At 44.2% G+C, this 26,017-nt stretch overlaps 1 protein-coding gene across 4 annotated transcripts in view; it reads right to left on the reverse strand.

Moving 5' to 3' along the window:
• SPTBN1 (spectrin beta, non-erythrocytic 1) overlaps nucleotides 1-26,017 on the reverse strand; it is a 214,181-nt gene that overhangs the window by 104,057 nt on the left and 84,107 nt on the right. The window contains exon 1 of one of the 4 annotated variants that reach the window (XM_084622258.1): nucleotides 9,015-9,521. The exons of 2 other annotated variants lie outside the window; for them this stretch is intronic. In XM_084622258.1, coding sequence (XP_084478384.1) covers nucleotides 9,015-9,123 — 109 coding nt within the window. In that variant the 5' untranslated portion in view covers nucleotides 9,124-9,521. Of the gene's footprint in view, nucleotides 1-9,014; nucleotides 9,526-26,017 lie in introns of those variants that run through there. One more of the 4 variants, XM_084622259.1, reaches the window with a different exon arrangement.

A 26,017-nucleotide genomic window follows, 5' to 3' on the forward strand; every position in this document is an offset into this window, starting at 1 on the left:
CTCCCAAAGCCTCCAGCCTTCTCTTGATGACTTCTCTAATGGAGATACACATATCCTCTAAAAACCCTTGTGGTACACTGAAAATTAAAAATGTGTGGTCAGGGTTAATTCAGTTTAATATAAAATTAAATACCATAAGGAATACTGCATTGATAGTGTTCACTTTCATATTGAATTCATTAAAAACTTCCACTTCTTAATTTACATGAAGCTGCCACATTAGTTCCAGCCTGCAGCAATGGAGTGCCTCAGAATCCAGATCCTTTACTTTAAGAAAGCAAGTAAACAGAGCCTTGTCTATGAGCTACTCTACAACTTCTATAATGTAACTGCAACTGAAGGCTTTCATTTCTGGAAACAGCCAATAACTTGTAAGGCAATTATGAGCCACTTTGCATCATTGTAAGCTTCTCTGCATCAGTTTTACATCACACCTTGGTACAAAACTGATAAAAGGAGGCACGAGAATGCACGAATGGTTTAAATTTCGCCAGCTAATTTTAAGAACGGACAAGAATCCAGCACAAATCCCAGCAGGTGTTTTGCTGGGAAGTCAGCTTTAATGAAGAACTTGGATGCTCTAATTACAGCCCATAGCACATCATTTCCTTTGCATTAAATCCCCAAATTAGACACTCAGCTAACAGGTTTGTTTTTTAAAGCCTCTTCTTTCAACGATTGCACATACATAAATATTTCCAATGAATTTCTAAACATAGGAGACTTTCAACAGTATTCTATTACCAGCTTCTGAGTCTTCTGAAACAACCACACCAGAACAAGTTTAGTGTTCACATGTTTGCAGAATTATTTTTTAATGGGAGGAATAGAATCAAGATTCTCATAGAAATAAACACTGAAACCACATAATTAGAGCAGATTAAATTAGCATTTAGGAATCTGCAAACCATTTCCATCCATCTAGCTGTACAACTTGTGTTAGCATGTCCACTGAAGACCAAGGACCAAACTGCCCTCTCACATAGACATCGGTGGGTTGCAGAGGATGGAGATATGGGCAGAATTTTGCCCATAGAGCATGAATATACTTGCAAGTTAAACTGGGCCTAAATAACTACATTAAAATTGAGTGACATTTTATTTGAAATTAAATACACCCTCCCACCCTTTTGCCTCACCTCTAATAACAATTAGCATGACAATAATGGCTGGTAGCTAGGTTAGTCTACATACAGTAGGGGTACATTAGTAATCACTGGCTCTAGCTATGCAGACCATTGCTACTGAATTACTGTATAATGATTTAAAACTGAATACATGCAGCAGAAGAGAGAATTCTCTCAATTATATTTGTCTAAGGTATGTCCATACTGCAATAAAAGACCCACAACACAGCCACGGCTGCCCCGGGTCAGCCGTCTTGGGCTTGGGTTGTGGGACTATATAACTGCAGTACAGATGTTCATGCTTGGGCTGGAGTCCAGGCTCAGGGACCTGCGGGGTCTCAGAACCCAGGCTCCAGCCCATGCCTGAACATCTACACTTCAATTTTATAGCCCCACAGCCTGAGCCCCACAAGACTGAGTCACCTGACCTGGGCCAGCCATGTATCTTTTATTACAGTGCAGACATAGTGCAGGGTTAGCTAGCCGATGAAGTGAGCTGTAGCTCATGAAAGCTTTTACTCAAATAAATTGGTTCGTCTCTAAGGTGCCACAAGTACTCCTTTTCTTTTTGCGAATACAGACAGCTGCTACTCTGAAACCTAGCCCCTTAGGGTTTCTCCCACATCTTCAGAGGGTCCTGGTTGTAGCAGAATGCTGTCATTGCACTGCCCAGGAGTAAGGCAGAATTTTAAAATCTCACACAAGGCTTCCCTAAACATGGAGCAGTTTGCTCAGCTCCATGAGGCTTCCTGGTGTGGACATGGAGAGCGATTTGGAGATGAAGCCAGCGTATCAACAAGTACGCTGATCCATCGGCCAACTGCTCTCATATAGAGGGGCCAGGAGAGAAAGCGTACAGACCTTGGAGAAGCTTTGCTGCTGTACCATGGCCTCAATGGAATTAAATCTATTTATCTGTATAATGGCCCCATCATTATATTATCTGAGTGCCTTCAATTTTTTAAAATTAGAAACAATATTTCTGTCTTCCTTCCTACCAACTGTGAACCCCCCACACCAAACCTAGCTACTCTGGCTTCCTGCAGGTGTAAGATTCACATCAAAAGTAGATATTATGTTGAAGGATACTGCTGTCAGGATAAGCGTTGTTGCACGGAACACATCACAGTCAAATGATCATAGTTCACTTTTATAGTGCAATGTAGTCAAGTTTGCTTTTCCAGTGAAATATTTCGTAAAGAGGACTAAACTGACCCTACCATGTTTGCTTGTACCCCTGCTCACATAAAGTGTATTTTCTCACTTTGACTTTTTCCTCAGTGAAATCAATTTTTTACAAAAAGTTATAGATTTAGTCTTGGACTAAAGTTCACTATATTTCTCCATGAACGATTCTCGATCATCTTCACTATAGGAAATCTACTGAAAGGCTCAGCCCAAAATGAAAACTATTGTGTTCCACATTGCTATTTTGAACAGCAATCCACTTCACGATGGGCTAGTGCAGTGGTGGGCAACCTGCGACCAGTCAGGGTAATCCGCTGGCGGGCTGCGAGACAGTTTGTTTACATTGACTGTCCGCAGGTAGTGCCCAGTGTCCGCAGTTTGCAGTTCCAGGCCAATGGGAGCTGCGGGAAGCAGCGACCAGCACGCTGCAGGCCCACCACAGGGCTAGTGAATGTGTTGTGCTGTGTCCCAGATCATGGGTGCCCAAATGTGAGAATAGATTAATTGACTCCAATGCCAGAAGGAACCATTGCGATCATCTAGTCTGACCTCCTGTGTAACACAGGCAATAGCCTCCCCCCTGCCAAATAATTCTGAGAGCATATTTTTACTTACACAGTGGAATCAAGTCACCCTTTAACCTTCTCTTTCTTAAGGTAAATAGAGTGAACTCCCTGAGTCTAACACTATTAGGCAAGTTTTCTAATCCTTTACTCATTCTCTGAAGCCTCTCCAGTTTATCAACATCCTTCTTGAATTGTGGGCACCAGAAATGGACACTACATTTCAGCAGCGGTTACACCAATAACCTCAGTGTGCCAACTCAAGACCTCCGTTTATGCATCCAAGGATTGCATTAGCCCTTTTGGCCGCAGCATCACACTGGCAGCTCATGTTCAGCTGATTACCCACTGTGATTCCCAAATCTTTTTCAGAGTCACTGCTTTCTAGAATAGAGTTTCCCACCCTGTAAATGTGGGCCACATTCTTTTTCCTAGGTGTATACCTTTACATCTAGTGAAACTAAAATTCATATTGTTTGCTTGCACCCAGCTTGCAGAATGATCCAGATTCCTCAGTACAGTGACCTGTCCTCAGTATTTACCACTCTCCCAATTTGTGTCATAAGCAAACTTTATCAGTGATATTATGTTTTCTTTTGTTCATGATAATGTTAAATAGCAGAGGGCCAAGAACCAATCCCTTTGATACTTCATTAGAAACACATCTGCTTGATGCTGATTTCTCTCTTACAAATTACATTTTGAAACCTATCAGACAGCTTTTAATAAGAAGGGGTCTTATCACACACATCTCCTAGCAGTCTCAACATTTCATTAAAGGAAAACTTTAGAGAGTCAAGTCACTACATCTAGCTACCAAGCAGAGTTAAGGACTGATCTTAAAGTCTGAGGAAGTCGATGGCGGGGAGGGGTATCTTTTCATTTACATCAGTGAGTGTTAGATCAGGCCTTAAATCTCTAAAAGCAAGATATTTTTTAAAGAACTTGAGAAAATACAGTAATTAACAACCATAAAGGAAACCTCCATAATAATCTGATGGAGAGTGCAACAGAGAGAATTTGGCTCTCATTAAAAATGCACAAACCTAAGTTGTTAAAAACAAAAATAACATCTACCACCAAGCTTGGGACTTCATACAGCTCCTTTCAAGGGCAAGCTTTCTTCTGGGGATTCATCCTCAGTACAAATCAAGCTGACTTCCTCTCCAGGAATTCTAAAACTATAATGATTGTAGGCAATTTCACACCTATGGTACAATCTTACAGCTTGGAATGAACCCCGTAATTACACTGCAGAAATTGATAAAGGCACAGTGCTATAAATTCCAGAAATTTTAATAAATGCTACTCAGTTCTGTTGATTACATGGGAATGAATTTAAGGAAGCAGTGTGGCAGTGGTTTTCAAACTGTGGGTTGTGATCCAGTACTGGGTCATGGAATGTAAGGCACTGGGTCGCGGCAGCTCTGGTCAGCCCCACTGACTGGGTCATTAAAAGTCCCATCAGCGATGCTGCCTGGCTAAGGCAGGCTAGTCCCTACCTGTTCCGACATCTCGCTGCACCCTGGAAGCAGCCAGCAGCAGGTCCGGCTCCTAGATGGGGAGGCCACAGGGCTCCACGCGCTGTCCCCGCCCCAAGCATCGGCCAATGGGAGCTGACGGGGGGACCGGTGCCTACAGGTGAGTGCCGCGCGCCTCTGCCTAGGAACTGGACCTGCTGCTGGCCGCTTCTGAGGTGCAGCTCAGTCAGCAGTGCCAGGACAGGCAGGAAGCCTGCCTTTGCACCCCCACTGAGCTGCTGACCGGGAGCTGCCTGAGCCCACACCCCAATCCCGCACCCCAACCCCCTACCCCAGCCCTGAGCTCCTCCGCAACCCAAAGCCCTCATCCCTGGTCCCATCTCAGAGCCTGCACCCCAGCCCAGAGCCCCAACCCCCTGCCACACCCTGAACCCCTCATTCCCAGCCCCACCCCGCAGCCCTCACCCCTGCACTCCAACCCTCTGCCCCAACCCCGAGCCCCTCTCACAGCCCAAAACCCTCATCCCCCAGCTCCGTTGGGTCGTAGGCATCAACTGGGTCACCAGAAAAAAAGTTTGAAAACCACTGCACTGTGGTGATGATGGCTGCCTCCTCTCTCATCAAGGATTGCCTTCCCACAGCACTGAAATTACTAGGTGTTCATTGTGGATCTTAATAGAGATGCAAGAATCTACTTCAAAATACCTCTCAGTGTCACATTAACATTTTGTGTTTTCTTTTCATTTAATTTCTCAACTAAATTGGATGAGCTCTCTCCAGCAGTTCCTTGGGCAGGTTAACGGGAAACAGGTTTTCTGTGGGCCACTTTCTGAGGACTGTCTTCATTCGCGGCCAGCTGCTCTATCCCTAAAAGGCAGCCTTTATTTACTGTACAAATGGCCATAAAGAATGGACCACCTATATGTAGATTTATGACTATGGCAGCCGATAATGCTATCCCTTAAGTGATAAGTAAGGACTGCGTGACCTGACCATAAAAAAATTAACTCATGTGAGGTTTATTAAAGTGAACAGAACTTGCACAAGAATCCCCTCAGCTTCTTAACCTGCATTAAGATTCTGACCCACACAATGACCATGATGACTAAGTAACTCTAAATCTACAGCAGATTACCTAGCCATCCTTATGCACCAGTACCGAGAGTTGAAGAAGAGCTCTGTGTGGCTCGAAAGCTTGTCTCTCTGACCAACAGAAGTTGTACAATAAAAGATATTAGCTCACCAACCGTATGTCTCTAATATCCTGGGTCGGACCTGGCTGTAACTACACTGCATACATTATGCACCTTCTTTTGACGTGTAATGCCATCTGTACCTTTAGCACCAGTTTAATACAGTTTCTCTTCTGGTTTGGCATCCTTTCATAAACAAGGGATAGGGTTAGTTGCTCTCAGTTCACTGTGGCATGCCCCACTAGCTCCTGCTTGATTTTGCCTACTGGTGGAAATGGCTTGCAGGGGTGTGGTGACTAGTGTGTGAAAGTCAGAGCTGAGAAACATTTGGAGGGTGGGTGTTGCCACACAGACTGAATACCACTGCTTTCTATATCTAAAAATACTACCCCAAAGAATATAAGATTTCAAAAGACTAATGAGACATGTGGGGGGGCATGTTTTAAATCTCTTCAGCCTCATCACCAAGTTTATCAGCTGCATCTCTTACTACTCATCAGAGCCACTTTTTTGCATTTGAAAGAGGTGGATTACAGAGGAATGCAGGTGTAATTTGGGTTCTTAGGATGCTGTGTAGGTTCAAGCTGCCTCCTGGCTCCTTTTCTCTTCTCCTGTGATGTGACACTTCCAGCTCCAGCCACACTTGCCTCCTTTTTGTGAGGCAAGGTCAAAGAAAGAGCCATCCTCATCTCTAAATGTCTATGCAGCTTTGGGCTGAGCCTAGATACTCTTCTGTTTAATCTACTCGAGAGTTTCTTACAGGGGAAGCCTAGAATGCACTAAATTTGAACAGAGCCTTGCCAGGGCCTAGTACAGAGGTGCAGATCCAGGGCCAAAACCAAAAACTTTTAGGGTTATGAAAAATAGGGGGACAGGTTCAGGGTGGTAGAGAGGTCAATGAATGTTATTCCGTTCTGTATTTATTATGAGATCTCTAAAGTAGTGTCGCTTCTCTCACCAGGGCAGCGAGTCACAACTTAGAGAACAGGTATAAATGTGGGAAACCCAGAATAAAACCCGAAATAAAACAAAACAGTGGTGCTGTTCCACAGAGCCTGCAAGACGTGCAGGGTGCAACCAAGGTCATCGAGTTTTTTTTTGCTGATTCACCCTTTGTGATGGGAAAGAACAAATGCCATGAAAGTGTAATTTAAAAATATTGTACTTCTTCAGCTCATCATTGCTGGTCCTGGATTAGCCCAGAAGCATGAGCATGGCCACACTAAGCAACTTCCAGTGCACAGAACCCACAATATTTTGAACTGAGTATATTATAGCCAGCTTAGAGGACAACAGTCGCTTTCGAATTTTATACCAACTGCAAAAATTAAGACTTTTAAACGTGTTCCAAATGAAGAGCCTTCAAGTCTGAGGTAAGATCGCCAGGGTCAGCAGTACTAAACTGCTCCCCACCCCCCCTTTGCAACACTCAGTATTTGGTGTTATTGTTTGGCACTTCATGGACTATTTAGTGCATGGTTTAAGACATTTCCTGTAGTTAAGTTCCACCCTGAACAAGATCACTGTCAGCACAGTTTTTTCAAGCAAGACTCCCACCTCTGCACTGCGAATAAACAGCCTTTTGTTATGGGCAGTCTGCTACAAAGCCCCTCCCACCCTATACCTTGTGAAAAACTCCCTGGTTTTTAACTGTCCATTCTTCAGAGGAAACTGCAGTAAAGAGACTGTTACAGTGACTTGATTTCTGAAGTCAGCACAGAAATACTCTTTTAAGGGAAAAACACACTTTCTGTGCTTACACCACAAGCTGTCTGCTTGCCTATTTCAAGGGGATGTAAACTGACTTGAATTCCTGAAGTGCTGTAACTTAAAATGACAAAACCTATTTTGTTAGGACATTTAACTTACCAGCAAAGCAAGAGACATGAGTTCGTATATTTTTCTCTCTGCCACAAATTCAGCTGGCTCTTTTTTAAAGTAACTATTGCAGTATATGATCTGACAGATGTGTAAGCTAAAGATTTTAACATATGCGCTCTTGTAAATTTGGAGCCTTGATTTTTTCGTGCTGTGCCTAAGGAATGACTAGTTTACCAACGTTTAAAATGTTGTCATTTTATCTCTTCGGATCCAGTGTGCAATCATTACTGTGAGCTAACTTACAAAATAAAACTACTATGAATGAACTTTTTTCTCTCTTTAAGCCAACAAATAAAAACATTCTTTGTGCTAACCTCGGTTCTTCCTCCCTCTCTGACAGGAACCACAGGACCACACTTGTGGTACAGATGAGAGTAAAATAAGAAATGTGTACAGTGGGGTTAAACTTCATTGCACTTGGATTGCTCTGGGAATATTTACTGAGTCACATGGATTTGCAAAGTGAAGAGAATTTTGGTTTCGATTATGATTTCTTTTTGATTTTCAAACGACAATATCTGAGTTTCCTTGATCCCTGAGACATGCCAGACTCAGAGGAACATCAGAACTTGTACTGCCATATTAAAAAAAGAGATGCTGGGCCTGTTTCTATTTCTTTACCCTGATGATGCTCTGGATTTCACCACAGATCAGACCCTGCATTACTTTCTGTAGGACACAAGAATATTTCTAGAAACAAATGTCACTTTCCATGCACTCACACAAAGCAGAAATTAAAATAACAGACAATAAAAAATACCACTCCTCTCCCTCCAAAAGGACATAAGAACTGCAATACTGGGTCAGACCAAAGGTCCCATCTAGCTTAGTATCCTGTCTTCAGACACAATGTCAGGTGCCCCAGAGGGAGTGAACAGAACAGGTAATCATCAAGTGACCCATCCCATCGCCCAGTCCCAGCTTCTGACAAACAGAGGCTAGGGACACCATCCCTGCCCATTCTGGCTAATAGCCATTGATGGACCTATCCTCCATGAACTTATCTAGGTTTTTTTTTAAATTAAATTGAACTAAATAAATTGCAGAGAGAATGGGATTGTTAAAATATGTGACCGTTTCCTTGTACTACAGATTCTGAAGATTCGCCATTTAAGCAAACTAATATGTCTGGAAGAAAAGCGATCATTCTTGATTTGAAACACCAGGTTACATTTTACAAGGAAGTGCTGTAAGGAATCAGAAGTAGCTCCTGCACTGCTAACTAAATTAAGATTCCATGATTAAATACCATATTCACAAGTGTAATTTGCTGAGGAGTTTCAAACAAAAAGACCACTCCCACACTGTTCCCCCACTTTCCTATTGTTCTAAATGACTGGATCTGATGTAGTCCTCTTGTCACCTATAAAGCTGAAGGTGTCCCCCATACTGTGTAAGACCAAGGCATTCCCAGAGGAACAGAGGATTTACAGTATTTTTTAAAAGAATGCAAAGCTTTTTATCACAGCAGCACTCTTGGCCTCTGCGTGTTACAGTAGCATCAGAACCAGCTCATGCTAATATGTTTACAGGCATCATATCATAGCAACACTTAAGAAAAAGGCATAGGCACCGGCTTACCTTGTAACTGCTTGAATCTTCCTTCTAACTGATTATAGTTATATGGCACCTGAGTTGCATAACCTGAGGACAATGGCCCTGGCATACCGGTTGGTTTTTGTAATTCCATTTACAACTCAGTGATATGTCGAACTGCAGCATAAAAACCCCACAGGTTAATCCACCATACATCCAAGCAAATCCCAACTTCCTCAGAAGGTTGGCCCCCCTCACCAGTGAAAATGCTCTGGCTGCACTTTAAGTAAATAACAGCTTCGGTTCAAAATCCAGTAGTGTAGCTTGATGGTAAGTTGCCAGTAGCACATTCAAACTTAAACCCCCATGGTTTATTTTTCTCTCTACTACATGGAACCCTCAGTGCTCCAAGATGGTTTCAGTTACAAACCTAACCCTAATGCAATTAAACTATAAAATAAAAGTAAGTTTCAGATTCAACCCAAAGTAAAAGAAGCACAGAGCCATCCACTGCCCTCCTTCCCAAAGCTTCCAGGAGCAGCACCACACACCTCAGTCAGATCTTTCTGCTGGTTTGTAATATAATCAGTAGCCACTCGCTGTGTACTTAGTGGTGATGTCACTTGATTAGCATAAAGCATTGTAGAGGCAAGGAAGGCTGTACCAAGGGTAAGGCGGTGGGGGTGCAGGGGAAGGGCTAAAAGGATCTTGAAACATTCAGCCAGCTTTTACAATCCAAAGCACTCAATGGAATGTATACATTCCAAGCCCTTAAGTGAAAAGCTGAAAGCATGACTCTCCTCCTGGACTTTTTTAACATCTAGGCATACTCTAGAGACAATGGAACCTTCCTAAACAAAGCTGGTGGAATTACAATCTTTTGTTAAGAGCCTCATGTAACGGAAAAGTCTCAGATTACTATCACTTGAAAAGGAGAACACTTTTCTTCATTTATCTTCAAGACTGTTCACTTAAAAAAGTAACGCTGATGTACAAGCAGCACTCATTCAGTATTTAGCACAAAGGCTGCATTTAAAAATATGGACTGTGCTAGGGACAAATGCCGTTGCAAAAATGCTGTTTAAACAGCAATTCCTTTCTATTTAATTTAGGTTTAATTGCAGCTGCTAAACATTTTGATATCTCTTGAGTGTGTTTTTCTGCCTGCTCAGTTATATGTATGGTGGGTATTACTGTGAGACTAATGATTTTCCATGGGAGGCACTCGGAGAATACAGGGTGGGGGTGGGGGTGTTAATGTAAATGAAGATGTCTTGTTCTTCTATGGGCCTGACCCTGAATGGAGCCTTTTAACACTTCTGTAATATAAATGAACAGCAGCAGCATGAGAATTATCAAAACTCAAATGATCTTCAATTACATTAGACACTGTGCTTCAGTTTTTCTTCAGAAGCATTCTTCTCCCCAGCCCTCACCTTTCAATAATATAAATCCACAGAGCTCAATTCCAGTTTCATGTGCTCACTACAGGCTCTTGTTTGCCTGTTTTTTTTAAAAAATGCTGATAATGTTCACACAAGCATTTTCCCCCTATTTCTCACATTTCCAAATTCCTTTCCATCTGAGTCAATTCTCCCTTCCCCGCCCACTCCAATCCCTCAGTTACTATTTCAAAATGTTGTCTTTGTTTGTCACTGCAGTTTCACCAGCTTTTAGTCAGACACTACTTGTAAAGACAATTTCTGTAGAAGAACCACAGTCGACCCCACTGACTGCCGCAGCCCTACTCCTACTCCTAGTTATGTGCAAATTCAAGCAGTCCTATGAGAGGTACCTGTGAACAAATGCACAAAGGGTCTGATCTGGATGGTGTTGTACAGTCATTGATATCAAGAAGCGTGAGAGGATTCAGCACCTCCCAGGAGAAACTCAACGTAGGACTTCCAAAAGCCATATAGGACCAAAATCCCATTGATAGTTAAAAGCACTCATGCACCTAAGCCCTTGACTACACTTCAAAGTTTTGCTGCTTTTTAAGTATTCAGGCACAGATAAAACAGCGTTCATACATATATATATATAAAAATATAAAAACGTTCATACCTATGTGACTATCTGGGTTCGGCAAAGCAAAATAGAGCTAACCCTGGTAAAGTGCCTCATACCAGTAGAGCTGTGTCTATACTAGGGCTTTTACTAGGCAGTCATACCTGTAAGAAAAAACACACACACCCCCTTGCTGACATAGTCATGCCTGTAAAATATTCTAAGTAAGGGCTAGTCTACACTGGCAACGCTAAAGCGCCTCCATGAGAATCGTAGCTACCAGCGCTAGTGTACTGTCTACACGGGTGCTTTATAGCGCTGACACTTGCTGTGCTCAGGGGGGTGTTTTTTCACACCCCTGAGCGAGAAAGTTGCAGCCCTTTAAAGTGCCAGTGTAGACCAGCCCTTAATCACTTAGGTGCCTCTGAAAGTCCCACCCGCAGTCTTCAGAACACCATATGTGCTTGTGGCACTAACACTAGATTTGAAAGGGACTACTCAACATTAGGTTTCAGACTGGCAGCCCTGTTAGTCTGTATTCGCACAAAGAAAAGGAGGACTTGTCACACTTTAGAGACTAACAAATTTATTTGAGCATCAGCTTTTGATGAAGTGAGCTGTAATTTATTTAAATTTATTAGTCTCTAAAGTGCCACAAGTACTCCTTTTCTTTTTGCGAATACAGACTAACAGGGCTGCCAGTCTGAAACCTGTCATTATGGAAGGCACTGAATTTAGCCATATGGAGTGGAAATCTATCAACTTCATGAAAAAACTCGTACAGATACAGACAGACATCATCTTCCTTTCCAAATGCAAACAGATGGACATCATACCGAAAGGACTGAAGGTAAAAAATCCATTACATACCACATTACATACTACATACCACACAGACTATGCTGACAGCTTGAGCCACATGCTCTCAAAGAAACTGCAGAACCTAATCAACATCCTCTACAGCAAACAGGGAAAGATTAAGAATGAGCTTACTCTGAAACCTGTCAAATAAATTTGTTAGTCTCTAAGGTGCCACAAGTACTCCTTTTCTTTTTACTCAACATTAGTAACTAACTAAATAATAGCTACATAAACTAATATAAGTGCAACCAAATCTCATGCTTTAGGGAGTTGTCAGCAGGGGTCAGGTAAGATTTTTCACCTCATTTGCAGTGTTGCACAATGGCTGGGTGTAACTGTGTGTACACATGTGGGTGTATGTATAAATTCAGTGGGGACAGAAAGGGCTCAGGGAAGTCTATCTTCTTCTAAAGCAACAGGTATTGATCACTGCTGGAGGCAGGATACTCTACTTGATAGAACACAGCTCTAATCCCAGTAGGGCAAATCCATGTTCTTACTAAAACCTTTTCCTGATAATCTTTGTACAATCAGCTGTCTCCGAAATGCACAGAAAGCACCATGAAATCCACATAGTGCATTTGCAGCCCCCTGATCTCCAGGAGGGGGAGAGGAAGCGCACCAACCATACAAATTCCACAGCAGGGCCAAAATTAATGAGAATAATGTTTGGAATCAAATTGGGCTGGGCTATGATGTTCAGATATGGATCTGAGCTTTCCCAAAGGTTAAGGGGGTTTGGATCTGGTGTGCCAGTACAGGTCCATCTCTATCTTGCAGAATTCTTTTTTGTAATTTTCCTCCTACAATGGTTAACCTTCTGGCTCTGAAGTCTGAACTATGTTATACTGATAAGAAAGCTTTTTCCTGCAACAATAGGTAAGCAGTGCACATACCTGCGGGCATATCAACTCACTTACAGCAGCCACACCCTTAGCAAAGTGTTGCTATGCAAGTCTAGACTGTAACACTACCGTAGACATGACTGATAATAGAGCAGAGATATGCTTAAAAATGAAAAAAATTATCTGAATAATATCACTAAGACAATAAACCACTAAAAACAAAACGTGAACTTTTAAACTCTGGATGGTCCCCTGTGTGTCTGAATATTGAATTTGATAAATTTGAGTTTATGAATTTCTTAAGTCCTTGGACTACACCTCAAATTGCACTGAAAGGGAGATTCTCTCTCATCTGTACTGGTTAGTGTTTAAAATAGGAAAATGTCTGCAATACACCAGATGGAATGCTAAATAATTTTCTGTGACAAGCCCTCATGTCTTGTATTTATTCTGATGTTGGTAATAATGACTGTTATGATAATGCAAATGTCTCACATGCTGCATTGTTTCTATTTCTTGGAGATGGTGTTTGGTTTTTTGTATTTTTTAATGAAATAAATAAAAGGCTCAAATTAACCATTTGTTTTCCAGACCAAATATTAGTGTGAATTCCAATTTAATTTGGTTTTATATAATACCCTTCACCACTATTCCAAGTTTCAGAGTAGCAGCCATGTTAGTCTGTATTCGCAAAAAGAAAAGGAGGACTTGTGGCACCTTAGAGACTAACCAATTTATTTGAGCATGAGCTTTCGTGAGCTACAGCTCACTTCATCGGATGCAGACTGATGAAGTGAGCTGTAGCTCACGAAAGCTTATGCTCAGATAAATGTGTTAGTCTCTAAGGTGCCACAAGTCCTCCTTTTCTTTTCACTATTCCAAGGTATCTCAAAATCTGGCACAAAATACCAAGCAGTACTGTAGAATGGCAGTAGCCACTCCATAGTTAAGGTTGAAGTCAGCTTCCCATTATGAATCTGGGGCCAAATTCTGGCCTATCCATCACAATGTGGGGCAACACTGCCCTGAACAGGGAGCAACTACAGCAGGTATAGAGTAATGCAGGCTCTATGCCACTGCACCACCCCACGTAGGGGCATGCTGGAGCAGTGCAGGCTCTATACCACTGCACCACCCCACGTAGGGGCATGCTGGAGCAGTGCAGGCTCTATACCACTGCACCACCCCACGTAGGGGCATGCTGAGGATGGGAAGAAGCTCTGTGTTTGGACAGTTTATCTGCTCGGGCTTTCTGTGCGTTGTGAAAAAAAAGCAGTGGTACACACTAAGACTTCTTGTAGCTTGTTTTCTGTGAATTTTGCCCCCGCTGTAGTTGCCATCCAGTTTGCTTGCCATGTGGACAGCCTGACTGATCTTTTAGTGATCGATATGACAGTTTTCCATAATGATCACATCAGCTACTTTGAATGGCATTGATCATCAGGTGATGCTGACTCAGCTGCTTTGCTGGGCCCACTCTATACATTTTTAAAGGCTCCACTTTACACTTTGTTGATAATGCAATGGAAAGAGCAAAGCAAATAGGTTCTGTCTGTATTTCTGAAGCTCTATACCAGATGTATCAAGATTTCTCACAAATGGGAATCCTGACAGTTCCTATTTTTGCTCTAGTAACATAAAATCCTAATATGCTTATTTGCTATTGACTCCAAAACTGTCAACCTAGTATTTAGTTTACTGCTATGTGGCAATGCTCTGAATTTATCACAAGGTTCTCATGTGCACCAAGCCCTTGGGATATTTTTCATGTTTAGACTTCTCCTCAATTATTCATTTTAATTGACCAAGAAACCTTAACAAATATTAATTATGTGATGTATTGTGGAGGGGCACTAATGCCATCATAATTAAGGTTAAAGGTAATGTCTGAGTACAGGCCCACCTTTAACAAAACCAAATCAAATTGACATGAAATTTCACATCATATCTCATCACTGGTTAGAAATTTTTGTAAAGTGTGGGGCAAATCACATCCTGAGTTTCAGATATGTCAGGTTTTTTAAATGATGTCTTTTTTTAAAAAAAGAAACAGATTTTCCTAGCACTCTTGTGGCTCAGTGTCTCTCTGAAACAGATTTACCTACACATTTCCAATTACTCTTCCACCATTGTATTTAACACGTAGCTTTGGAGTTTCATGTAACTTCATTTAAATAATAGCTATCACAAACAACCCACAGAGATGAATATCCATTAACAATATACGTACACATTACAAAACATGCATTAGATGCATGCCTCAGTTGGAGTCATGCTTTGTAAATTGCAAATGGCCTGACTGGAGCTTTATGACTAAAGCCTCATGGGAGACAAAAGGGTCTGGTATGGTAATAATGAGAGGGGTGAAACAACATCTGGAGGCAAGAGACTATCTGGGACAGAATAGGATCTACCCCTGCATGGATTTCAAGATCTGCCAATCTCTCCAAGCAGCTTGTACGGTCTTCACAGACTGCTGTCACAGGTTTAAAAAACACCTCAGGACATTCCTATTCAAAAAATGAGTTACAGTTGAACAAATATATCACTTTCTTCAGCCAAAAAACCCTTGAGAAAATTCTGTCATTTTCTCAAAAAACATAAAATTAACAAACCTGGAAATTCCAAGTTAAGGTTCCACTTTATAACTCTCCTCCAAAAAGTATTCAAAAGGCTGCATGTACAGTTAATATTACCAAAAAAAACCCAAAACAAAACAAAAAACCCTTAAGTTTGCCTTTTTAGTGCCAGCTTGGGAACAACCAGAAACTCTGAACCCTAAAACAATCATAAACAATCATACACAATCATTAGGATTCAAATACATTATTTTTTTCTGTGGACACTTACGAAGTTAACTTGTGTGACAGATGGTTAAGGGGCAAAGGGCTTTAGGAAAAAATGTTTTCGTTTTGAGTTATTCATCAAAGACATTTATTTATTTTCTGTCACCCTACGTTTAAAGCCAGAGAGACAATACACAAGGTATCCCTAGCTATTTTAAAATTATAAAATAAATGCATTCTTTACACTGTTGTGTTCTGAAACAAAGCAGTGAAACTATAACTCTGTGAAAGGCATTAATCTCTGTAGACGGAAGCAGTGTGCAAGCTACGGCTTACAATTATTGCAGACTTTCTAGTTAATCATCATCACGGTCTTTCCTTTTTACTCATGTTTGCTCTTGTAAATTCTCTTGTAGGTAACTAACTAGAGAAAAACTGAAAGGTAAGAAAGGATGATTTATTAATCTAAAATGCCATGCAAGTCACATAACAGTTGCTATTCCCCAAAAAAGGGTAAAGGTTGAACACACCTATTTAGTGCAACTGCAAGAACTAAAGATTATAGGACAGATTTTGCTCTCATTAAAACTGATGTAAACCCAGAGTAACTCCACTGACTTTACTCAAGTTACTCCAGGTTTAAACCAGAGTAAATGAGAGCAGAATCTGGCCCTGTGTACACAATAGTTACTCAGCTCTGGTCTACACTAGGACTTTAGGTTGAATTTAGCAGCGTTAAATCAATGTAAACCTGCACCTGTCCACACGATGAAGCCCTTTAGTTTGACTTAAAGGGGTCTTAAAATTGATTTCCGTACTCCACCCCTGACAAGTGGATTAGCGCTTAAATCGGCCTTGCCGGGTCGAATTTGGGGTACTGTGGACACAATTCAACGGTATTGGCCTCCGGGAGCTATCCCAGAGTGCTCTATTGTGACCGCTCTGGACAGCACTCTCAACTCAGATGCACTGGCCAGGTAGACAGGAAAAGAACTGCGAACTTTTGAATCTCATTTCCTGTTTGGCCAGTGTGGCAAGCTGCAGGTGACTATGCAGAGCTCATCAGCACAGGTGACCATGATGGAGTCCCAGAATCGCAAAAGAGCTCCAGCATGGACTGAACGGGAGGTACGGAATCTGATCGCTGTATGGGGAGAGGAATCCGTGCTATCAGAACTCCATTCCAGTTTTCGAAATGCCAAAACCTTTGTCAAAATCTCCCAGGGCATGAAGGACAGAGGCCATAACAGGGATCCGAAGCAGTGCCACGTGAAACTTAAAGAGCTGAGGCAAGCCTACCAGAAAACCAGAGGGGCGAACAGCCGCTCCGGGTCAGAGCCCCAAACATGCCGCTTTTATGATGAACTGCATGCCATTTTAGGGGGTTCAGCCACCACTACCCCAGCCGTGTTGTTTGACTCCTTCAATGGAGATGGAGGCAACACGGAAGCAGGTTTTGGGGATGAAAAAGATGAGGATGATGAGGTTGTAGATAGCTCACAGCAAGCAAGCGGAGAAACCGGTTTTCCCGACAGCCAGGAACTGTTTCTCACCCTGGACCTGGAGCCAGTACCCCCCGAACCCACCCAAGGCTGCCTCCTGGACGCGGCAGGCGGAGAAGGGACCTCCAGTGAGTGTACCTTTTAAAATACTATACATGGTTTAAAAGCAAGCATGTGAAAGGATTAATTTGCCCTGGCATTCGTGGCTCTCCTGGATGTACTCCCACAGCCTTTCCAAAAGGTTTCTGGGGAGGGCAGCCTTATTGCTCCTTCATGGTAGGACACTTTACCACTCCAGGCCAGTAACACGTACTCGGGAATCATTGTACAAGAAAGCATTGCAGTGTATGTTTGCTGGCGTTCAAACAACATCCGTTCTTTATCTCTCTGTGTTATCCTCAGGAGAGTGAGATATCATTCATGGTCTCCTGGTTGAAATAGGGTGCTTTTCTTCAGGGGACATTCAGAGGAGCCCGTTCCTGCTGAGCTGTTTGCCTGCGGCTGAACAGAAATGTTCCCCGCTGTTAGCCACGGGGAGGGGGGAGGGTTGAGGGGGGTAGCCACGCGATTGGGGGAGGCAAAATGTGACCTTGTAAAGAAAGCACATGTGCTATGTATGTAATGTTAACAGCAAGGTTTACCCTGAAAGACTGTAGCCACTGTTTTATAAAATGTATCTTTTTAAATACTGCTGTCCCTTTTTTTTTCTCCACCAGCTGCATGTGTTTCAATGATCACAGGATCTTCTCCTTCCCAGAGGCTAGTGAAGATTAGAAAGAAAAAAAACGCACTCGTGATGAAATGTTCTCTGAGCTCATGCTGACCTCCCACACTGACAGAGCACAGACGAATGCGTGGAGGCAAATAATGTCAGAGTGCAGGAAAGCACAAAATAACCGGGAGGAGAGGTGGCGGGCTGAAGAGAGTAAGTGGCGGGCTGAAGAGAGGGCTGAAGCTCAAATGTGGCGGCAGCGTGATGAGAGGAGGCAGGATTCAATTCACTCCAAATTGATTCCCAACTGACCTGTAGCTGTCTGGCGTTGCAAGCTTCCACAGGGCTATTGCCACTCGCTTCTCAACTGTGAGCGCTGCTCTCATCTTGGTATTCATGCGCTTCAGGGCAGGGGAAAGCAAGTCACAAAGTTCCATTAAAGTGCCCTTACGCATGCGAAAGTTTCACAGCCACTGGGAATTGTCCCAGGCCTGCAATACTATGCGGTTCCACCAGTCTGTGCTTGTTTCCCGAGCCCAGAATCGGCGTTCCACAGCATGAACCTGCCCCATTAGCACCATGATGCATGCATTGGCAGGGCCCATGCTTTCAGAGAAATCTGTATCCATGTCCTGATCACTCACGTGACCGCGCTGACGTCGCCTCCTCGCCCGGTATCACTCTCTCAGGTTCTGGTGCTGCATACAGTGCTGGATAATGCGTGTGGTGTTTAATGTGCTCCTAATTGCCAAAGTGAGCTGAGCGGCCTCCATGCTTGCCTTGGTATGGCGTCTGCACAGAAAAAAGGCGCAGAATGATTTGTCTGCCGTTGCTCTGACGGAGGGAGGGACGACTGACGACATGGCTTCCAGGGTTGGCTTCAGGGAGCTAAAATCAACAAAGGGGGTGGCTTTACATCAAGGAGTATTTCAGGCAGGACTTCACGGAGGGTTCCAATAAGAAATGGTTCACCTAAATTATTGTTCTTATTGGAACAAGGAGGTTAGTCTGGCCTCTGATTGATACATGGCTAGATTTACCTCACTGCACCTTCTCTGTGAGTGACTGCACTGTGACCTAGAGGAATGAGTCCCCTAGACGGGGGGGGGGGGGGGAAGCAAATGAGTACAAAACAAATCTGGTCTATTTCTTGTTTTGATCCACTCCATCTATCTTTTACATCTTTGGCTGGCAGCAGACGGTGCAGAAGGACTGCATGCCATCCACATCTCATGGCTGCTCGGCAAAAGATGGTGCAATACGACTGCTAGCCATCCTCATCTCTTGCCTGCCCAGCAGAAGATGGTACAGTACGACTGCTAGCAATCCGTATCGCCTGCCTGCTCACCATAAGACGGTTCAATAGGACTGACTGCAGGACTAAAGAGAATGACCTGGTCAAGTCACTCCAAATTTAGTCCCTGCGCCCATGTCTGCCCAGGCGCTCCTGGCCAATGCGGCCAGGAGCACCTCTGACAGGACGATGACGGCTACCAGTCATATTGCACCATCTGCTGCCAGAAGGCAATGGGTTGCTGATACTGTGTAGCAATGCAGTACCGCGTCTGCCAGCACCCAGGAGACATAGGGTGACGGTTACCTGAGCGGGCTCCATGCTTGCCGTGGTATGGTGTCTGCACAGGTAACTCAGGAAAAAAGGCGCGAAATGATTGTCTGCCCTTGCTTTCACGGAGGGAGGGAGGGAACGGGGGCCTGACGATATGTACCCAGAACCACCCGCGTCAATGTTTTAGCCCCATCAGGCATTGGGATCTCAACCCAGAATTCCAATGGGCAGCAGAGACTGCGGGAACTGTGGGATAGCTACCCACAGTGCAACACCCCGGAGGTCGACACTTGCCTCGGTACCGTGGAAGCGCTCCGCCGAGTTAATGCGCTTAATGCACTTAGAGCATTTTCTGTGGGGACACACACACTCGAATATATAAAACCGATTTCTAAAAAACCGACTTCTATAAATTCGACCTTATTCCGTAGTGTAGACATACCCTCAGACAATAAGAAAGCAGCTGCTTTTGCCACAGATAATGAAACTTGGAGTGCAATATCTCAAAAATAACGATATGTGTTACATTTAACTCTATATGTAACATTAAAACTAACTCTCCAGAGTTACCCGTTTCCCCTCCAATTTTTATCTAATACACTGGATCAGGGAAGGAAGAATCAAACACACAATATCATAAAAACTATGCACTAACCTCAATTATCTCTCATCTTCTGCAGTTATTAGTGGTAATATATTGGAACCAATATATAAACAAGCATGTCATTTTCACACATTTTTCCACAATTCCTTAACTCCTAGTCAGAGGTATCAGAAGAAAACAAAATAAATATACTGACACATTTGATCATGCAATTTCCATTTATTTCCATTTATTTCAGTGGAATTTAAGTGCTAGTTAATACAGGCCCATTCTCCAGCCAACTACCCTTAAACAGGGTTTGTTTCCTATAGAGCTTTGAAGATTTTTTTTTTTTTTTTTGCTTGGTTTGGTTTGTTTTTTTTAAACTCTTTGTGTCTGATCCTGTACCATTCAAGTGGATATAAATTTTGCCTTTGCCTTGGCAGGATCAAGCTTTCTACTCTTCATGTAAAACTTAAGCTAATTTTCTTCTGTATTAGCCAGGAAGAGATTTGAAAGTCTACAGCATCAAATGTAACTGTTGAATACTGCTACATTTGAAAAGTCCTGCTGCACACGTATTACTGATACTATTCTAAAATTTAAGAAAAATACATCTTCTAAAATCAAAAGCTGTTTTTGAAGAGACACAAGGCTTTGATTTTTGTGAACATGTGCTATTTTTTACTTCTCACATTTGTCAATTATGTAAAACAGGTTTTCACAGATTACCAGTTGCCCAGGGAGCTGCCAGCTACATCTGGAGCGGTCTGAGGCATAGACTTGTGTACTGCACCATGTAGGCACATGCCAACATGTATCCCAGTAGTTTGAGGCAGACCCGAGCAGTCGTTATTGGGTGAATCGTGACCTTGAAAATCAGGTCTGACATAGCTTGGAATTGGGCTTCCAGTAGGGAGGCTTTGGCCTGGGTCAAATCGAGCACTGTCCCGATGAACTCTATTCTCTGAACCAGGACCAGGGTTGACTTCTGCTCGTTTATCAAGAGATCCAGTGCCTGGAAGTTGGCCCATACTGTACTGATGCTGTGCTGCACCTGAGCTTGCAACTGACCTTTGATCAGCCAGTCATTGAGGTACGGGTAGTCATTGCACGCCTCGATGCCTAAGGAAGGCTGCTCCCACCACCATACACTTCATGAAGAACTGTAGGCCTGCCGATAGGCCGCAGGGAAGATCGGTGAATTGTCAGTGGCGTTGATCCACTACAAACCTGAGAAATCTTCTGTGACCGTGGAAGATAAAGGACACTTATTTCCACATCTCTAAGTCGAGGGCGACGTACCAGTCTCCTGGATCCAGGGAAGGAATGATGGGGGCCAGGGAGAAAATGCAGACCCTCAGTTTCTTCAGATATTTGATGAGGCAAGGAAGATCCAGGACTCCCACACTCAGTAATTTTTCAAAATTTCCTCAACTTGTGAAAAGTGATTAGTGAGTGGCTACATAACAGTGTTTTATATTTTCTGTTTACTGATCAGTAACTTATAAAAGTTGGAGAAGTTTTGAAACTGCCCTATGACCCATTCCTAATATTGTTGGAGTTTTTTTTATCCCAAATGTGCAGTCCTCACCCTGGAAAACTTATTTTAATGCCAAAATAAATGAACTATCCTTTTCCTTATTTTCTAAAAGCTCATTCACATACAGTGAAAGTGTGCGGGTGGACTTGGGGGATTTGGGAATTGTCTATCACTCCAATAATGCCTCATGCCTGACAAGAAGTGCTATGTGTTGTGACAGGGTCAGGCCAGGTTGCTACAGGAGCGTGATCGAAGGCAGATATATTAGCCCCAGGTTAAGTAGGTCCCTTTTCCCTGGATAAGGTAACAGGGAAGGTTCCAGAATAATCAGGAACTTTCCGTAAACAATTAAGGCAGACAAGCTGATTAGAACACCTGCAGCCAATCAAGAAGCCGCCAGAATCAATTAAGGCAGGCTAATCAGGGATCTGGGTTTAAAAAGGAGCTCGCTTCAGTTTGTAGGGCGTGTGAGGAGCTAGGAGCAAGAGGCGCAAGAAGCTGAGAGTGAGATGGCGTACTACTGGAAGACTGAGAAGTACAAGCATTATCAGACATCAGGAGGAAGGTCCTGTGGTGAGAATAAAGAAGGTGTTGGGAGGAGGCCATTAGGAAGTAGCCCAGGGGGAGGCCATTAGGAAATAGCCATGGGGGTTGTACCTGTCATGAAGCTGTTACAGGAGCCACTGTAGACAGCTGCAATCCACAGGGCCCTGGGCTGGAACCCGGAGTGGAGGGTGGGCCTGGGTTCCCTCCATCCCCCCAACTCCCTACTTGATACCGGAGGAGTTAAACTGGACTGTGGGTTCCACCAGAGGGGGAGGTCTCTGGCCTGTTCCCCAATCCACTAGGTGGATCAGCAGAGACTGCGGGGATTGTTCTTCTTCCTTTCCCCATGCTGGCCAGTGATGAGGCTAACTGAGTGAACGGCAGATTTGAGCCACGAAAGTGGCCAAGCTGAGGGCTGTCGTGAACCTCTGAGGCGATAAAATCCACCAATAAGCGCAGGACCCACCAAGGCAGAGGAGGAGCTTTGTCACAGGCCTGGTCTACACTACGAGTTTATGTTGGATTTTGCAGCGTTAAATCCAAATTAACCCTGCACCCGTCCACAAAACAAAGCCATTTTTTCAACATAAAGGGCTCTAAAACTGATTTCTGTACTCCTCCCCAATAAGGGGATTAGCGCTGAAATCGACATCGCCATTTCGAATTAGGGTTAGTATGGACACAATTGGAAGGTATTTGGCCTCTGGGAGCTAACCCACAGTGCACCATTGTGACCGCTCTGTACAGCACTCTCAACTCAGATGCACTGGCCAGGTGTACAGGAAAAGCCCCGGGAACTTTTGAATCTCACTTCCTGTTTGGCCAGGCGAGCTCATCAGCACAGGTGACCATGCAGAGATCATCAGCACAGGTAACCATGCAGTCCCAGAATTAAAAAAGAGCTCCAGCATGGACCGAACAGGAGGTACTGGATCTGATCGCTGTATGGGGAGAGGAATCCGTGCTATCAGAACTACGTTCCAAAAGATGAAATGCCAAAACATTTCAAAAAATGTCCGAGGCCATGAGGGACAGTGGCTACATCAGGGACGCAACACAGTGCCACGTGAAACTTAAGGAGCTCAGACAAACGTACCAGAAAACCAAAGAATCAAACGGGCGCTCCGGGACAGAGTCCCAGACATGCCGCTTCTACCCTGAGCTGCATGGAATTCTAGGGGGGGGCCACCACCACTACCCTACCCCTGTGGACTCCGATGATGGGGTACTCTCCGCCATGCCTGATGATTTTGCAGATGGGGAAGATGATGATGAGGAGGACGATCTTGGGGAGAGCACACAGCACACCGTTCTCCCCGACAGCCAGGATCTTCTTATCACCCTGACTGAAATACCCTCCCAACCCAACGAAGCCGGAGAAGGGACCTCTGGTGAGTGTACCTTTTTAAATATAATACATGTTATAAAAGCAAGCGTTTTTTAATGATTAAGTAGCTTTGATGCATTTGAGATGCATTCGTGGCCAGTACTGCTACTGGAAAAGTCTGTTAACGTGTCTGGTGATGGAGCGGAAATCCTCCAGGGACATCTCCATGAAGCTCTCCTGGAGGTACTCTAAAAGCCTTTGCAGGAGGTTTCTGGGAAGAGCAGCCTTATTCTGTCCTCCATGGTAGGACACTTTACCACGCCATGCTAGTAGCAAGTAATCTGGTAACATTGCATGACAAAGCCTGGCAGCATATGGTCCTGGTGTTTGCTGGCATTCAAGCAACATCCATTCTTTATCTCTCTGCATTATCCTCAGGAGAGTGATGTCATTCAAGGTAACCTGGTTGAAATAGGGGAATTTAATTAAGGGGACATTCAGAGGTGCCCATTCCTACTGGGCTGTTTGCCTGTGGCTGAAAAGAAATCATCCCCACAGTTAGCCACGCAGTGGGGGGGGGGGGGGGAGGGCATTGTTGCTGAGCTGTTCATGTTTCACTAGCAGGGATCTTCCCTGATACCAGCCAGGCAGTGGGGGGAGGGGTAAAGTGATCATCCCGGAGAACTGGATGGGGGGAGGGGGTTAGTTTGGTTTCTGCTGCTGAACTTTAACAGGAAAACCGCAGCACTAAATGGCCAACTCAACAGGCTTTGCTTGGTACGGGAAAGGAGGGCGCTGCTGTTATGAAGGTTGCAGAAGCCGAAAGACTATGGCTTACCATGGCCTCCCGCAAGCCGAATTCTGTTGCCCGGCACTGCGTGTGTGATCTCTAACACCAAAGCCTCAGGCACTCAATAGAAGATGCAAAATGCGACCTTGTACCAAAATCACATGTGCTACGTAATGTGAATAGTGTTGTTCACCATGAAAGATATAGCCATTGTTCTGTAAAATGTATCTTTTTAAATACTTCACTCCCCTTTTTTTCCTCCAGCAGCTGCAAATGTTTCAAGCCTCCCTCCTCCATCTCAACGGCTCTCTCAGATAAGGCGGCGAAAAAAAGGCACGCGCAATGAAATGTTCTCTGAACTCTTGCAGTCATCTGGTACTGACAGAGCTCAGCAGAGTGTGTGGAGGGACACAATAGCAGAGTACAGGACAGTGGCTGATGAACGTGAGGAGAGGTGGTGGCAGGAAGATCAGAGGAGGCATGAGGCAACGCTGGGGCTACCGTGGGATCAAACGGACATGCTCTCGCGTCTGGTGGAGGTTCATGAATGGCAGCAGGATCACAGACTGCCGCTGCAGCCCCTGCTTAACTGCTCTCCCCCCTCCCCAAGTTCCATAGCCCCCTCACCCAGACACCCAAGAACCTGTGGGGGAGGCTCCGGGCACCCAACCACTCCACTCCAGTGGATAGCCCAAGCAACAGAAGGCTGTATTCAACAAGTTCTGAAGTGGCCTTTTCCTTCCCTCCTACCCTCCTCCCACACCCCACCCGGCCTACCTTGTGAGTTATATCTCTATTTTTATAATCAATTAATAAAGAACACATGTTTTATAAACGATAGTGACTTTATTTCCTTTGCAAGCAAGCTGTGATCAAAGGGGGGAGGGTGGGTGGCTTACAAGGAATTTAGAGGCAACCAAGGGGGCGGGTTATCGTCCAGGAGAAACAAACAGAAGTGTCACACGGTACCCTGGCCAGTCATGAAACTGGTTTTCAAGCTTCTCTGATGCGCAGCGCAGCCTGCTGTGCTCTTCTAACCGCCCTGGTGTCTGGCTGCACGTATTCAGCGGCCAGGCGATTTGCATCAACCTCCCACGCCGCCATAAACATCTCCCCCTTACTCTCACAGAGATTGTGGAGCACACAGCAAGCAGAAATAACAATGGGAATGTTGGTTTCGCTGAGGTCTGATCGAGTCAGTGAACTGTGCCAGCGACTCTTTAAACGTCCAAATGCACACTCTACCGCTATTCTGCACTTGCTCAGCCTTTAGTTGAACAGCTCCTCACTACTGTCCAGGCTGCCTCTGTACGGCTTCATGAGCCACGGCATTAAGGGGTAGGCTGGGTCCCCGAGGATAATTATCGGCATTTCAATATCCGCAACAGTAATTTTCTGGTCTGGGAAGTAAGTCCCTTCCTGCAGCTGTTCAAACAGACCAGAGTTCCTGAAGATGCGAGCGTCATGCACCTTTCCCGGCCATCCCACGTTGATGTTGGTGAAACGTCCCTTGTGATCCACCAGTGCTTGCAGCACCATTGAAAAGTACCCCTTGTGGTTTACGTACTGGCTACCCCGGTGTGCCGGGGCCCAAATAGGGATATGCGTTCCGTCTATCGCCCCGCCACAGTTAGGGAACCCCACTGCAGCAAAGCCATCCACTATGATTTGCACATTTCCCAGAGTCACTACCCTTGATAGCAGCTAGTCAATGATTGCGTTGGCTACTTGCAGCACAGTAGTCCCCACAGTAGATTTGCCCACTCCAAATTGATTCACGACTTACCAGTAGCTGTAGGGCGTTGCAGGTTTCCACAGGGCTATGGCCACTCACTTCTCAACTGTGAGGGCTGCTCTCATTTTGGTGTCTTTACGCTTCAGGGCAGGGGACAGTAAGTCACAAAGTTCCATGAAAGTGGCCCTATGCATACGAAAGTTTCGGAGCCACTGGGGATCATCCCAGACCTGCAACACTATGC

Source organism: Lepidochelys olivacea (genome assembly GCF_965140295.1).
Source record: "Lepidochelys olivacea isolate rLepOli2 genome assembly, chromosome: 3".
In the NCBI taxonomy this organism is placed as follows: domain Eukaryota; kingdom Metazoa; phylum Chordata; order Testudines; family Cheloniidae; genus Lepidochelys; species Lepidochelys olivacea.